The following is a 14715-nucleotide window of genomic DNA, read 5'->3' on the forward strand; positions in this document are numbered from 1 at the left end:
GGAGAAAAAGGTGGGAGCAAGAGGAAGGTAGAGGAAAAGACAAAGAAGGAAAACTGGAGGCGTAATGACGAGAAGGGAGGGAGAGGGGACAAAGCGGAAGAGAACGGCGACGTGATCGAAGCGGAGATACAAAAGGAAAGGCGAGGCACGAGCTGCTGGTTCGTGGACACCGTGGAGCTATGGGAACCCACAGTGTGAAGGCATGTGTTGTTTTCTCGAGGTCATTTGGAGGACGTGTCCGCGGCTTTGATTTGCCTGTCGAAAGGAAATCGCTCGTGCTGAGCTCTTCATGCCTGACGTTTCGAATTTCATTTAAACTAAACTATCATACTATCTCAGTTGTTTACTGGACCTCTGCTCAAACATTTTCCTTTAAATTTTTACAACTATATATACAATTCATTAATGTAAAAATATTAAGAATTATCAAGAGTAAGTTGTTTTAGTCGAGCCCCCTTTCTTTTTTTTAACATGTCTTTACAATTTTGATAATTCTACTTATCCAAAATAAATAAACCAAGTGTGCACCATTCTATTCCGTACGAATTCGGCTATGATCGGTACAAAAATTGATTAAAAATATTGAAAAACCAAATTTTTATAACACTTTATTTCCGTTTCATTTGTTCCTTCTAAGAGACAAAATGAAATGCAAACACGATCAACTGATATTTAGATATCTAGACAACAGTTTTTAAAAATGTGACAATCATAGGTATAATAAAATATCTCCAAATCTTGTGCAAAGTAAATAATGTGTCACAAAAGAAGCTCGCTACTTTGGAGGCCAAGGTCGAACAAGGTACACACGTTTCCAAGAATACTTCGTACTATTTCCGTGACTGAAGGTGTTTGTTCCCATAGTCTGCGGACTGAAAAAAAAAAAACAGAAATTTCCAGTCACTTCCACGGGAAAAAACGGGTCAAATGCATCGAATCGCGATCAAAGACATCGAAGAGTGAAAAAGAGTGGCACGAGAGCTAGATCGTGAGTTCTGGCGCGGAGAAAGAAGAAGACGAAAGATGGCGGGGGTGATTATGGTTGCCGGTGGCGTGCCAACCGAGGACGCAGTGAACAATATGACCCGTGCTCGGTACAATAGCCTCGTATCATGCGCACGACACGCGGCAATTCCCACATAAATTCGAGTGTGTGCGTGTGTGTGTATGTGGGCCGTCAGCGCGTGGTGGAAAAACAGTTTCCTGAGAATCTTCTCACGTTCCTCGCCAGCACGAGCCAAGATTTTCGGCATCGAAGTAGCGAAAATCAATATTTTTAATATACACTTCGGGAAAAATCTACCGTAGTTATAATAATATTTTTAACCAAACAAATGCAATTTCCGTTGTAAAACAAATCGAAAAGTCTTGTACTGTTTCGCGATACGAGGCTCCGTTCTCGAGATACGAGCAATTAAAGTTTGCGCGTATCGCGTGATCAGCTGTCAGATAAAGTGGCGCTCGTCGAACACAGATCGACAAACTTCGACTGTTTGTACCTCGAAAACGGAACTTTCGATTGAAGAACGGTTAAGGACTTTTCGATTTGTTTTTTCGCAAAGAATTAATATATTATATAAAAATAATTCTATTCGTTAATACCAACCAGAAAATCCAAAATAGTGGATATAATCGGTGGATTCCTATTGTATATACATTTTTTTTCCTGTGAATTCTAATACTTTCTAGCAAACAAAGTATTTGAAAATGTGAACTAGAACGGTTTTGTTGGTTTTCATAGAATGCTGTGGCATGTTTGGAACGTTGCGTTGGCTCGTGTTCTAGAAATTGTGGGATGACTCAATGATTAAGAAATTAAGATGCCACGATAGATTGTTGGCGATTAACTAAATATAAATTTATATATCGAACGCTGAACAATCTGACCATTGACATGCATTAATAATAAGTGGATGACACACCGGCGGCCAGCTGACGAAATTATTTTCGCGTAACTGAGAAGCCAGGCACAATGCCAAAACGAACGCGAAAATATATTGTGGACTGCTACGACACAATTGTATCGAAGACACCGAGTGTCATGGATAATAGAGCGCAATCATTTCAACAGGCTATAACAAACAGTGTGCGGTGTGTATTTGTATGCGTCTCTTAAAAATTGCAGAAATTGTTTATAATTTTTTGTGACGTTTTAGTGTCATTCGATGATCATTTCAACGATGCAAATTCTTGTGGAAAATTCGTGAAAGGTAATTAAAATCATAATCACTCAATTTTTTAATTCCCTATGATTTTTTTACGATAATGATAATTGTAAACAATATTTATTTGTAATTAATAAGTTTTGGGGCAATTTATGTTACTTTTGAAAGAGAAAATATAAAATAAAACTGACATTTTGTGTTCTGAATATACAGTTGCAAATAAACTGATAATCTGCTTAAAACGTAGTATACGATTGTTTTTTACAATTGACAGCGCTAAAATTTCTTTAATTGCTGTCTGAAAAATATAACCACAACGCTTGAGGCGTCATTTTAAAGGCAGAGGTCTATACTTTTCCGATGTTAAATTCAATTTTCTGCGATGTCTCTTTAAATCTGGGGAAAAAAGTGAAAAAATGAAGATTTTTGTGAAATGGGGCTTTCTCTAAAATATCAACAAATTTTTTTTAAACTGAAACTACGATGAACTTGATTGAAATCCCCACTTTCCGATTTTGAAAAGTTAGTATACGATCTTTTTTCATTATCCATCTTGAATTAGTCGGCGTATCGAAATTGACAAAATAATTTATATTCGGTGTACAGTTTCAGAAGTTATTAATTCTTCAATCGAGAGTGTTTATCCATCGAGAATCGAAGTGATCGATACATTACGCTAATATAAAACTTTTTTATCTTATAATTAACTTTTGGCGAAAGTGTTTTTGTGAAAGTTGTAAAAAATTGTTCGAGTTTGTTTTCTGGATAAATTGCAAATGTCTGGTGTTCATTTAACGTTTTCAACGTTTATTAATGATTGTGACATAAAATTTTCATGAACAAGTGACGTTCATTACTTGTTTACAAAATTTGATAGTTATTTATACATATTTGTTATTTATAGTATAGTTTTTGCTAATAATTTGATAAAATTAATGCAACAAATTTGATTTTACCCATTTCTGTGACCTAGAAATATGTTACAGCAGAAAGACATTTTATACTGACGACAGAAAATCTTCTTTTTGTTCAAAACCTTGGTAAAATACTAATTATTTTTCCAACAGTTACTTACTTACATTTTTTAATTATCATTAGAAAAGGAAATTATTTTTTGCAAAAATGTGATTTGAAGGTATTTTTATAACTTGAAGTTTTAAGAAATATTATAATTCTAGCAAATATAAGATTTTCTACTAAGTTTAATGCAAATTTCAATTATTACTTAGAAAAATAAATTATTAATTTCTCTACATTATAATAAAAAGTTCTCTTCTGGATCTACTAACTGTCACTATGTATCTAAATTTCCAAGCCTAAATTAGTTATCCAATAGTTTGTTATTCACATTTTCTAATTTTCATTCCAACAAAAATTTTGTCTGGAATTTTTTTTTTTAAATCAACGCTTTATTAAACACCGTCATGAAAAATGCAAATATAAAATTCTTCGTTGGAACTAACCAATCGATCAATGCAAATTTTATTATCACACCTGTTTCTTTTTAAATATTCATAAATGAAAAGTTAGTTCTGAGTCCATCAATAGCCACTATACTATTGTTACATTTCCTGACTATCATTCGAAAAAGAAATTACTTTTTAAAAAAGGTCTAAATTGTAAATATCTAGCAAGCGTCTAATACCACGGAGAAATGGAAATGTTTGAAATTTAAAAAAACCACTGATCTTTTACAAAATCACTCGATTCACGGTTACGAAACCTCTATTCGAACTTTGTAGATTAAGAAAGAAACACCAGGTTACTAGTGGAAACATGAAATGTCCCTGATCAAAGAAAAATCCGTCAAATCAGAGTTCAACGTTCTCGATTTGATCTACGTACAGAGTGAAACGGAAGGATGCTCGTGCTGGTCGCGCGACACGGCGTGTGCTCGCCACTTTTTTCTCCCACACTGCCCCCCTCTCGCACAGTCAGACGGGTTCGCAGTCTCCCCTTGGCACGCAGGTGTGCGGCGACACGGTCTCCACACACGCACGCACACCCCCACACGGCAACCTGTCCCGATCTGTGGGAACTGTTCGGCCCGCGAGCTTCCCACGATACGCTCCAGCCGCTCCGGCAGCTCGGGCGAGTTCCACGGCCACGTGACAACTTTAGGGGAGGGGTGCTGGAACGTATAAACGCGCGTCACGGGCGTTCGAACGCTCAAAAGCGTCGTGGATACTGCACCGAGCTCCACACAACGCGTCCTACACGAGTCAGTCGAGTGAAACACCGAGTGACAACTTAAAAGACAAGCCAGTGATACGTGTAAACGAACATCAGATTGCTCATAACCTTCCCACGCACTAACGGAAGTGATAACTTGAGAGTCAAGCTGGTGAAACATAAAGATAACCATCGGATTGCACAAAAGTGTCGTGCAGACTGTGCCAAGCTTTCTAGCAAGTTCAGGCGAGTGAGAGGATTTGGGGATTCGGCGAGTGACAACTTGAGAGGCAAGCTGGTGAAACATAAAAACGGGCCTCAGATTCGTCGAAACCTCGGTGAAGACGGTATCGAGCTTCTCGACGCGCTCGGACGAATGCCACGCCGAGTGACAACTTGCGAGACAAAACAGTGGAACGTGTAAGGAGGCCTCAGATCGTTTAGAAGTATCCTGGAGACCGTATCGAGCTTCCCAACGCGCTCGGCCGAGTTGAGCGACTAGCGATAACTTGAGAGACAAGTTGGTGGAACACGATCGCCAAATGGCGCCGCACAGTGTGGAATGCGAGGAACCAGTGTCGAGGACGTACCAGTACCGGAAAGTGATGAAACCGATGCTGGAAAGGAAACGAAGAGCGCGTATTAATCGTTGCTTAGACGAGTTAAAGGATCTCATGGTGACAGCTTTACAGGCAGAGGGGGAGAATGTGGCGAAACTGGAGAAGGCGGACATCTTGGAGCTGACCGTCCGCCATTTGCACACACTCAGAGCCGCCAGGAGGCTGACGTTGACACCCGAGAATAGTTACGCTGACAGGTTCAGAGACGGGTTCACCCACTGCGCCCAGGAAGTGTCATCGTTTCTCGCCACGCCGCTCGCAGCCAACGTCCACCCACTAGCTGGCGCTCAACTGATGCGACACTTAGGCGGCTGTCTTCGAAAACTCGAGGGACCTGATTCGGTAGGGAGTCCTGTGATCGACAGTGTCGCACACAATGTTTACACACCCCCACAGAGCCCTGTCAGTGTCGAGAGCCCGCTGGGTGAGTCCCTCGAAGTGTCGCATGGGGTTTGGAGACCTTGGTGATCCGGATCTCGGAACTTTTGCTGGGAGAAACGCTGTCAGTGCGAGCACCTTTGACCATGTCTTTCAAAGTGTCAAAATGTGTCTGGAAATTCTTAGTGATCGAGAAACCTAGTAACTTTGAGCGGTATTTGGGAGAAAATATCATCTTAGGGATATGGTGGACACTGAGGATACCGGTCTCTTCAAGTGTCACAATAGCATTTGGAGACCCTGAAGACCAAAAACTGAAGACTTTCAACATTATTTCGTGAAAAATGTTTCTTAAGAACGTAACGAGGGGTCGAGATAATTTTGTCATCGTCCTCTAACCATGTCTCTCAAACTGTCACAATGACGTTTTACCGACCCTAGAGACCAAAAATTGATAACTTCGAACGTTATTTGATGAAAAAGACTTTGCTAAGGCTATGGAGGATGAATAACTTAGTCTTCCATGTAAATGGAACTTGAACAAGAAGCGAGATTTCAATTATTTTAATAGTATATAGTTTGTTTTCTTTATTGTACATTGGTGATGAAGCTTTAAGTGACGACTGTGATAGGGTTCGATATTGTACCTGAAATAACTATTTTTCCATTTTTTGATTGCAAAGTAGAATGAATATTATGATTTTTATTATAATTATTATTATTATTATTATTATTATTATTATTATTATTATTATTATTATTATTATAGATTTTAGATTTGTTGCGTTTAGGAATTAAGTTTTTTTGACAATACGTTCTTGGCTCGAAAGGAGTCGTTGTCCAAGATGTTAATAAATATTTTTTGTCGAACATGTTGACTTTTTTATGTACTCCTTTACCTAAATCCCTCGAATTCTTTTTTCTGTGATAGTAGGTGTTGAATATTTTAATAAATATATTTTTGTTATAAATAATTGAAATTAAATGATCATTTTTTAATTCTATAATTATAGATTGATGTCACTGATTTTATATGGAGGATCATTTTATGAAATAAAATTAGAAAATTTGGGTTAATTATTAATTACTGTAAATACACAGAATTATAAAAATTTTACTAATTTTTTTTCCCTTTATTCTTTTTTTAATTGATTTGAAACAGATTTTCAAGCATTCATAAAACAGAAATATATTTAAAAAAAAAAAGTTCTACAAGGATCAATCTTTTTTTTAATTTAGATTTTGAAACGAAAATACGAATATTTCACAACATTAACTTAAATATTTGTTTTTATATGAAAGACCTTTCATATTTTCAGTCTAAAATTGGAGGATTTAGTGAAAAGATTTTAGATTTCTTATATTTTAGATTTTTAAGATTTATTTAAAACATCTTTCCAATTGTTTATAAATTAAATATATATTTCAGAAAAAAACGAGAGATTTCTAGAATTAATAATAATGATCCATATCCAATTTTCCTAAAACTTGAACTTTTAAAAATACAAAAACTTAATTTTCAAGTTTTATTAAAATTCACATGTTTTTCATTACGATGAAAACTATTATTGAATATGTATAATCACATACAATGAAATGTATTGATTATGTATAATCAATAATTGTTCTAATTAACATAATAATCCTAATTAATAAATAAATGATGATTTTGAACCGCTTTTCCCATGTAAACAATTTTCCCTAAAGTTGATTACGATACTTTCAATTTGAGTAGCTAATAAGAAATTATAAATCCTCAAAACTAATTGAATCGTTATTTCATTCTCGATTTTTATTGTCTTTTAGCTTGGAAATCGCCATTTTGGAAGAGTGCCAGTACTAAGTGGACACCCTGTATGTATTATCGAAACAAATTAATTTTAAACCGTAACAAACTATTTGTCCATGTTTGATAATTCAATGGTAAAAATAAAATCAATATATAACAATTTATTTATAATTTATTCGATCCAAAAATAAAATTATTATCTTTGTTATAAAGTATTTTGTCGTATAATCATCACAAAATACAATGAACAATCTACATTTGCATGTAAATAATAATTTTATCCACGTCTGACTGACTTCGAGGGAAATTAATTTGTAATAACAATTAGATAATACAAATTATAAAATTTAAACAAATTTTGTATGGTTTTTTACTAAATAACCTAACTTTTCTGCATTAATTTATGCGTTGTTACAATTTATTTATAAAATCCAAGTGTTTCATAACATTATTTGACCTTTTCTCATGAAAATAATTAGTTACAATTATTGACAGTGAGAAAGTTCATTTTTTTTAAGTATCGAAAATTGTGGTCATCTGTGTGTTAGAATTCGACCTAAAATGTTAAATATCAAATAATTTCATGTGTATAGATAAAAAAATCATAACTCTCAAATGAATTGGAGGATTTTAATATTTCTAAATGCAAACAACGCGTATTTCGGTGAAGAACATTTTCAAATTGTAAGACAATTAAAAAAGTTGTTCTTTAACCTCGTAAACTGCCAAAAACCTCATAAAAATGGTCCAATTTTCAAACAGCCATAACTCCTAGAATAGTGAATATATTTCGATGAAACTATTTTCTGAAGTAGAACTCATGGATACCTACAAAAAAGTATAAGACAACTTTTCCATAGGGCGTCAAATAAAATTACTCAAAATCAAAAACGAATTTTTAAGAAAAATCGACAGGGAGTAGGTGCTTAAATATTTCGATAAAAAAAAAATTTCAAATCGTTCTGAAAAAATTATTTTTAGTTGCAGGGGTCAATTACAATCATTTTTGGTCAACAGACGTAACCTCGAAATACTAACCATTTTCGAGAAAAAACTTCTTTACCGAAAATATAATGTGCAGCCAAGAAATGTTTCTCCGCATGCGTATATGTATATGAAACATCATAATTTTTGAACGGATTGACGGATTTTAATGTTTCAATGTGCAAACAACGCGTATTTCGGAGAAGAATATTTACAAATTCTAAGAATGTTGGAAAAGTTGTCCTTTAACCCCGTAAAGTGCTAAAAACTCCATAAAAATGGTCCAATTTTCAAACGACCATAACTCCTGTAATAGTGAATGTATTTGGTCCTGCCTCTTGGCATTTCCTTGGTCTTCACTGGATTGCTGACCTTGATGTCAATCTCATTGTTGATCATCTGTGATCATAATCCTAACATCACGAAGTCGAAGATAAAAGCTTTCTTACAAGGATTCTCTTACAATTTGATGCACGATCTTCTTCACATTTTGTTCCACTTTGAAAGAGTGTATCTCAAGACTAGGAATTAAAGGAATAAACGTTAATCGGACATTCCGAATAATCGGCACAATAAGGCATACATACACATAATCTAGAATTATGCTTACCACTGGGTACTGAATCCTTGCACACTGATACAGTTTATTTCCCTCGCATTTCTTTGTCCATTACATGAAACATAAATTTATTTTCGATGTTAATAAGTAATCCATAACTAAAACAGTCCTCCTACAGTACCAACGAATCGACGTCGATAAATTAGATTTCATATCCAATCGATGATACAGAAAGGTCTATTATCAGAAGAGATAAATATTTAGTATAATAATTAAACGTCTAGTGTCGCTATGAACCATTACCCAGGCTCTGACACTAATTTAGTCAATAATTATTTATTAAACAAGATACTAAAGCCTTAAAAGTTATTAAAAAACTTTTATTTTAATCTGATATTTTGATATAATAATTATTTAAGCTAATTTTTTCAATGAAAATTATTTGACTAATTAATAATCAGAGAGTTTTATAGTTATTACTATTTTTTAGGAAACTCTCTAAAAAATGATGTCAATATAAATTACACGAAATTATGAAAAAACTCATATTTGACCTCTAATACTCACAGGAAAGTGATCTCGATTTTTAATTATTATAACTTTGTGTAAAAAGGTCGTAGAATGATCGTCTTGGCTCATTTTAAAGGTAGAACTCTCTACTTTCAGACGTCTAATTTTAATTTGCTCGAAAATCCATATTTTGATTTAAAAAAAAGTAAAAAAAACATGAGAAATTGTGTAACTTTATAAACTTAAATAAAAATTGTTGCTTGGAATAATTTAAAAAATTTAACCTACCTTTAACGTACCTCTGATCATTTTTCAAGACAACACAGTACAATTCTCGAGGCTATTGTTAACAATAATTTCCAATTATTCAAATTATTGTTAATTTTATTACAATATTTAATTTCCATTAATGGATGTCATATTTAGAAAGTGAAACTACGAATTCTCTTCGAACTTCTTTTATACATAAAGTGGATGGTCTTCTATCATGTGTGCCAAAATTAAGTTAGTATATGTTATAGTTTTTTCTAACCGTTTAAAGAATTTGAAACTTGTACAACATTCCATGAAAAATCGTTTTAGAACATTTTATTTCAGGTTAATGGACATTCAGAACGTCATATTGTAAATATAAAAAATATTTTACCCCAAATTTCAATGATTTAAAATGAAAATTCCCTTTAAATCCCACGTGGAAACCTTAACAAATAGTGGATAGATTCAGTATTGCATGTTTCGACCATTTTTGGCAAATTTTTCTTCTTAAAACTGGAAATTCTCAATAAATAAACAAAAGTTCGTAATGCAAATCGTGTATATTTGTGAATTCCGCGCCATTTTAAGCATTTCGAGACACGTGACGGTCGCCATTTCTGCCGGACACGCGTCAACCGTACAACTTAACCACGTGGTGCTGCTATAACTTGAGTGTTAGCACGTTTTACGATTCGAGTTTCGTGTTTTCAAGTAAAAATTGGAATTTCTATCGTCGCCACGCCAATGTTTTAGTTAATAACTTTCTTCGACCAAGGTAGGAACAACAATTTCTATTTTTTTTATGATTATGTACATTCCAAACTTCCCACCGCCAACCATAACCTCTTCTTTTTAGATCAACAATGTATTTATTTACGTTTCTCTTCTTAGTTAAACTTAAATCACTTTTCAAAGTGGATTAAAAATGGACTATTAAAATATTTAAGAGAGATACGGTTAAACAAATGTACAGTTTGTTAGGAAATAGCCGAACCTATGTTGCAAAAATTATTTAATATATTTATTTAATTTCGTAGGCAATAGGAAATTGGTTAAATAATTTCTTAATTAGATGGAACAAAAATGAGAATTGCTTATTTTATACGTTTACTTTTGGAAGTTTGTTTAAAATATTTTCTGGAATTTTTATAAGTAACAAAAGTGTAAAAATGATAAAAGGTGGCCATTGTTGTTCAAGAATCAATATTTCCTGAAATGTAATCGCGAATATATAAATTTTATCAGTAATTATATAACGTATATTAACAATTCTTCTTTTACCAAACAAATTGTAAGCTTTTGGATAAATATAGTTTGATTTCTTCTTTCTTTCGTTCTAGAGTCAATAGAAAATTATTTAAATAGAATAATAGTAATTTTGTCTTTCTTAATTTCAGGAATTATTTATTTGATTCATTTACCTTTGACTTGGTTTAAAATAGTTTTATAATTTTTCTAAATAATGAATTATACGGATATTTTCGGGAGAATAAAAATCTTAATAGTATCCATTGTTGTTCGAAATTTAATTTCGAATTTATACATTTAAATATAAATTCAATTTTATTAACAATTATACGTATAATTTAGATTTCATAAAACAAACACAACAATTTTGAATCGGATGTCAAAATTATTAAAAAACCATTCTTCGGAAAGAAAAGAATTGTGAAACATAGTAATAATTATAAATAAAATTTATAGTCACATGATTTGCTAAAATATTGCAAAATTATTATGATTAACCCCTAACCCTTAATTACTCGCGTCAACGCGATATGTAGTTTCTATTTTTGTTCCACAAATGTTACTAAATCTCTTAAAGAAAATCGATTTAGACAGCTATATCGGAAAATGACATTACCAGGCACGATATCCACGTACAATAGAACAATACAAGTACAATTGAAGGTTAAAAAAACATACATTCTTCGAAAGAAACAAAATTTTTTAATATTGTAATAATTGTAAATAAAATTCACACTAGTATGATTTAATAAACCAGAAAAATTTTGAATTTGATGGTATAATTTTGGAAACATTTACAAAATAATAAAAAAGAATTACATTGCAAAATTATATCAACGCGTTGAAATATATTTTGTTCGGTTTAAAAAAATTTGTAAATAAATTAAATGCGTAACAAAATTTTTGCACGAAACATGTTTTATCAGATTTTATCTTACAAGGATATTTAACAAAATACAAAATTTGTTTACTCATGAAAGTTCTTTATTTTTTTGATGACTGAATGGTGACAAATTAATAACAATCATACATGAAAAGTAAATTTTACAACAGATTGTACTATTGCACAAAATGAAGACGATTTTGAAAACATGTTATCAAGATAGAAGCACTGTGCTTTTTTCGTAATTTATGAACGATAATCCATTTCAAAATTCCGTTTATCTTTTGGGGATGTACATGACTACTATGATTCTGTATATGTATAGTAAAAAAATGAAAAGGTATAATTGTTATCAGTTTATCAACATTCAGTCATAAAAAAAATAAATAAGTCAGAAGTAAATAAATTTGTTATTTTATTAAATATCCTTGTAAGACAAAATTTGATAACAAAATATTTTATACAATTTTTTTTTTTTTTTTTTGTAGAATAAGAATCTGTAAGTGAAAACAAAAATCCATTTAAAAAACAAGATTATCATTCAAAGACCTTGAAATCGAATAACTTTTGTATTTAAAATTATTTCCAAAGATGTGTTATTTTCGAGATATTTAGATTCAAAGCTTTCAAATGAACTTTTCGTGTAAATAAACACACGGTTGACCTTGATGGACATTTTGACCTTTTTTAGACAAAACTTACGACTTGTTAACTAGATATATTTTACAGTATTGCGATAAAAAAATCTTTAGAAAATTTTTGGAAATAACTAATTATAATATCTTTTGTGAAAAATGATTTGCATTCATTGATGAATTAACAATTACGTGATTCTAAAAATACGGATGTTATTTACAGGAGAATTCATTAAGAAAGATTGTGTTTTCGAAACTAATCAATTTTTGTCTGAATTAATTGTTATAAAAGTTAGTTTATGAGTAATTCTCATTTATAGACTAAAATTGGAGACTTTTTATAGGATTCTATTTAAAAAAAAGGACATTCACGTGACCTTCACGCGTCTATTTAGTTAATTAGAAAAAATGTCGAGATCATCGATATAACAAACCTTTTCATAAATCTACGAAAATGTATAGATAGTTTAAAAACTGTTAGTTAGGAAACAGTTTACGATTACACGATCGGAGTTTATCAATCTCGAAACCTCGATACTTTGATACCTGGACACTTATCAATAACTCCATAACCTAAGGTCATTTACAATTTACAAGTCCTTTAAAACTCTAGCATGAATCACCGAAACCATCTTTCACGAAACCGTCGATATAACACAGAAACCAAATCTGTGGTTCCCCGCTAAAAGAAAATTTTTTTCAGATGTTCCAGACTGTCCAAGATGGAGATGTGCAACGGTCGCGAGTCAAGCACCGCGAGCAGCATCGATGGAGGTGACACGTTGGAACACTTCGAGGAAGAGGTGGACACTCTCCAATACATCACCCACAGCCCACCGATCAATCTTCCGCCCGAAATGCCCTTTAGAAGAAGTCTATTCCCACACGTGGGCCCCTACATCGCCTTTCAATCGTTCGACTGCGAGGGCCCGATGGTCCCCGGTGAAATAACGAAACACTTAAAATGGCGTCTGAGTACCATAACTCCTCTGATCGTACGTCGAACGCTAGTAAACTCCGGTTTCCGTTTAATGAAAAAGTCTCAGGAATGGTGCGGGACCTGGGGCAAACACATGAAATCCGTCGGCTTCCGAGCCCTTAAAGAGTCACAGAAGATCAACCATTTCCCAGGCACCTTCCAAATAGGTCGCAAGGACCGGCTCTGGCGCAATTTAAGCAGAATGATGGCGAAATACGGCAAAAAGGAGTTCAGTTTCGTTCCAAAGACTTATGTTCTGCCTCAGGATCTTCGGTGTTTCAAGCAGGTGTGGGAGAAGTGCGGGAGCAGGGAGAAGTGGATCGTAAAGCCGCCTGCATCGGCCAGGGGAACAGGTATCAAGGTCGTGCACCGCTGGTCGCAGATACCAAAGAAACGAGCTGTAGTGGTGCAACAATATTTGTCCAGGCCGAAACTGATCAGCGGTGCAAAGTTTGATTTGAGATTATACGTCCTGGTGACTAGTTTCAATCCATTGAGAATATACATTTACCCGGATGGTTTAGTAAGATTCGCCTCGGTCAAGTATAGCGACGACATTAACTACCTCAGCGACAGATTCATGCACCTGACCAACTACAGTATCAACAAAACGAATTCTACTTATACCAGCAACGATTGCGTTGACTCTTGTTCAGGGCACAAATGGACACTCAAGACTTTGTGGGCGTATTTGGAGAGGGAGCACGTGAACGTGAAGAGATTGTGGGAGGCCATGAAGGACATCGTCGTTAAGACTATGATCGCTGGGGAGTCTTCTATTAATAGTCTCTCGAAGGCTAACAGGTCTTCTAGGTATTGTTGTTACGAGCTTTTTGGCGTCGATATTCTTCTGGATGAGAACTTAAAACCTTGGTTGTTGGAGGTTAATATATCACCGTCCCTGCAGTCATCGTCGCCATTGGATATCGCTATTAAGGGGCCTTTGATTAAAAATGTATTCAATATGGCGGGATACCAACTTCCGGATACCTTGACGTCGGAGGAAGAAGAGAGGCTGGCGGAAATGTATAGATTGGATGTTGTGTGTCAGGATTTTAGGCTACATACTACTAATTTGAGCTCCAAAGAGATCAGGAAGCAGGATTTGTATGCCAACCTAAGGGACAGGGATGAGTATCTTGAGGAAATTATCGAAGATCTCACGCCCGATGATGTTAGACATTTTGTGATTTATGAGGACGAGTTAACGCAAATTGATAAATTTGAGAAGATCTTTCCTACAAGCGAAAGTCACGAGTATCTTCAGTTTTTTGAAGTTCCGAGGTATTATAATATGTTGTTCGATGCGTGGGAGGTTAAGTACGGAGATGATAGAGCAAAAGGTATATCTAGACTGCAAAAACTTTGTCGAAAAAAATATCATTTGGAACAACAATTGGAGTTTTAAAAAGTTGGGATATTGAAATTTTGGAAAACTCGAGACCAGTTTCGAGGTTTTTATATACATGCTATACAATACCTTGTTATATGTGACTCATGTGACTTTTACATGACCGAAAACTTATTTTAATGTAAAA

General features: G+C 33.9%; 2 protein-coding genes across 4 annotated transcripts; both read left to right on the forward strand.

Annotated features, from left to right (window-relative positions):
• Positions 1-2026: 2026 nt before the first annotated feature.
• Positions 2027-14689, forward strand: LOC122403791 (tubulin polyglutamylase TTLL4-like). Of its 3 annotated transcripts, XM_043407522.1 has the most exons (4): positions 2027-2091; positions 2157-2210; positions 7142-7189; positions 12902-14689. In XM_043407522.1, the coding sequence occupies exon 4, from the start codon at positions 12921-12923 to the stop codon at positions 14583-14585; it is 1665 nt and encodes a 554-aa protein (XP_043263457.1). In that variant the 5' UTR covers positions 2027-2091; positions 2157-2210; positions 7142-7189; positions 12902-12920; the 3' UTR covers positions 14586-14689. The 3 variants fall into 3 exon arrangements, with proteins under 3 accessions (XP_043263457.1, XP_043263458.1, XP_043263456.1); XM_043407523.1 differs by having other exon boundaries at positions 2073-2210; XM_043407521.1 differs by lacking the exons at positions 2027-2091; positions 2157-2210; positions 7142-7189 and adding an exon at positions 10077-10207.
• On the forward strand, positions 4528-5425 carry LOC122403792 (enhancer of split mbeta protein-like). The gene has a single exon (XM_043407524.1). It carries the CDS (start codon positions 4880-4882, stop codon positions 5423-5425), a length of 546 nt encoding a protein of 181 aa, XP_043263459.1. The 5' UTR covers positions 4528-4879.
• Positions 14690-14715: the final 26 nt, after the last annotated feature.

The sequence above is a fragment of the Colletes gigas genome, unplaced genomic scaffold, assembly GCF_013123115.1.
Source record: "Colletes gigas isolate AHSC1104 unplaced genomic scaffold, ASM1312311v1 Colletes_gigas_Sc00075, whole genome shotgun sequence".
In the NCBI taxonomy this organism is placed as follows: Eukaryota; Metazoa; Arthropoda; class Insecta; order Hymenoptera; family Colletidae; genus Colletes; species Colletes gigas.

Coding starts and splice junctions, on each gene's coding strand:
- LOC122403792 (XM_043407524.1), top strand. CDS start 4,880: ATGGCGCCGCACAGTGTGGAATGCGAGGAACCAGTGTCGAGGACGTAC.
- LOC122403791 (XM_043407522.1), top strand. CDS start 12,921: ATGGAGATGTGCAACGGTCGCGAGTCAAGCACCGCGAGCAGCATCGAT.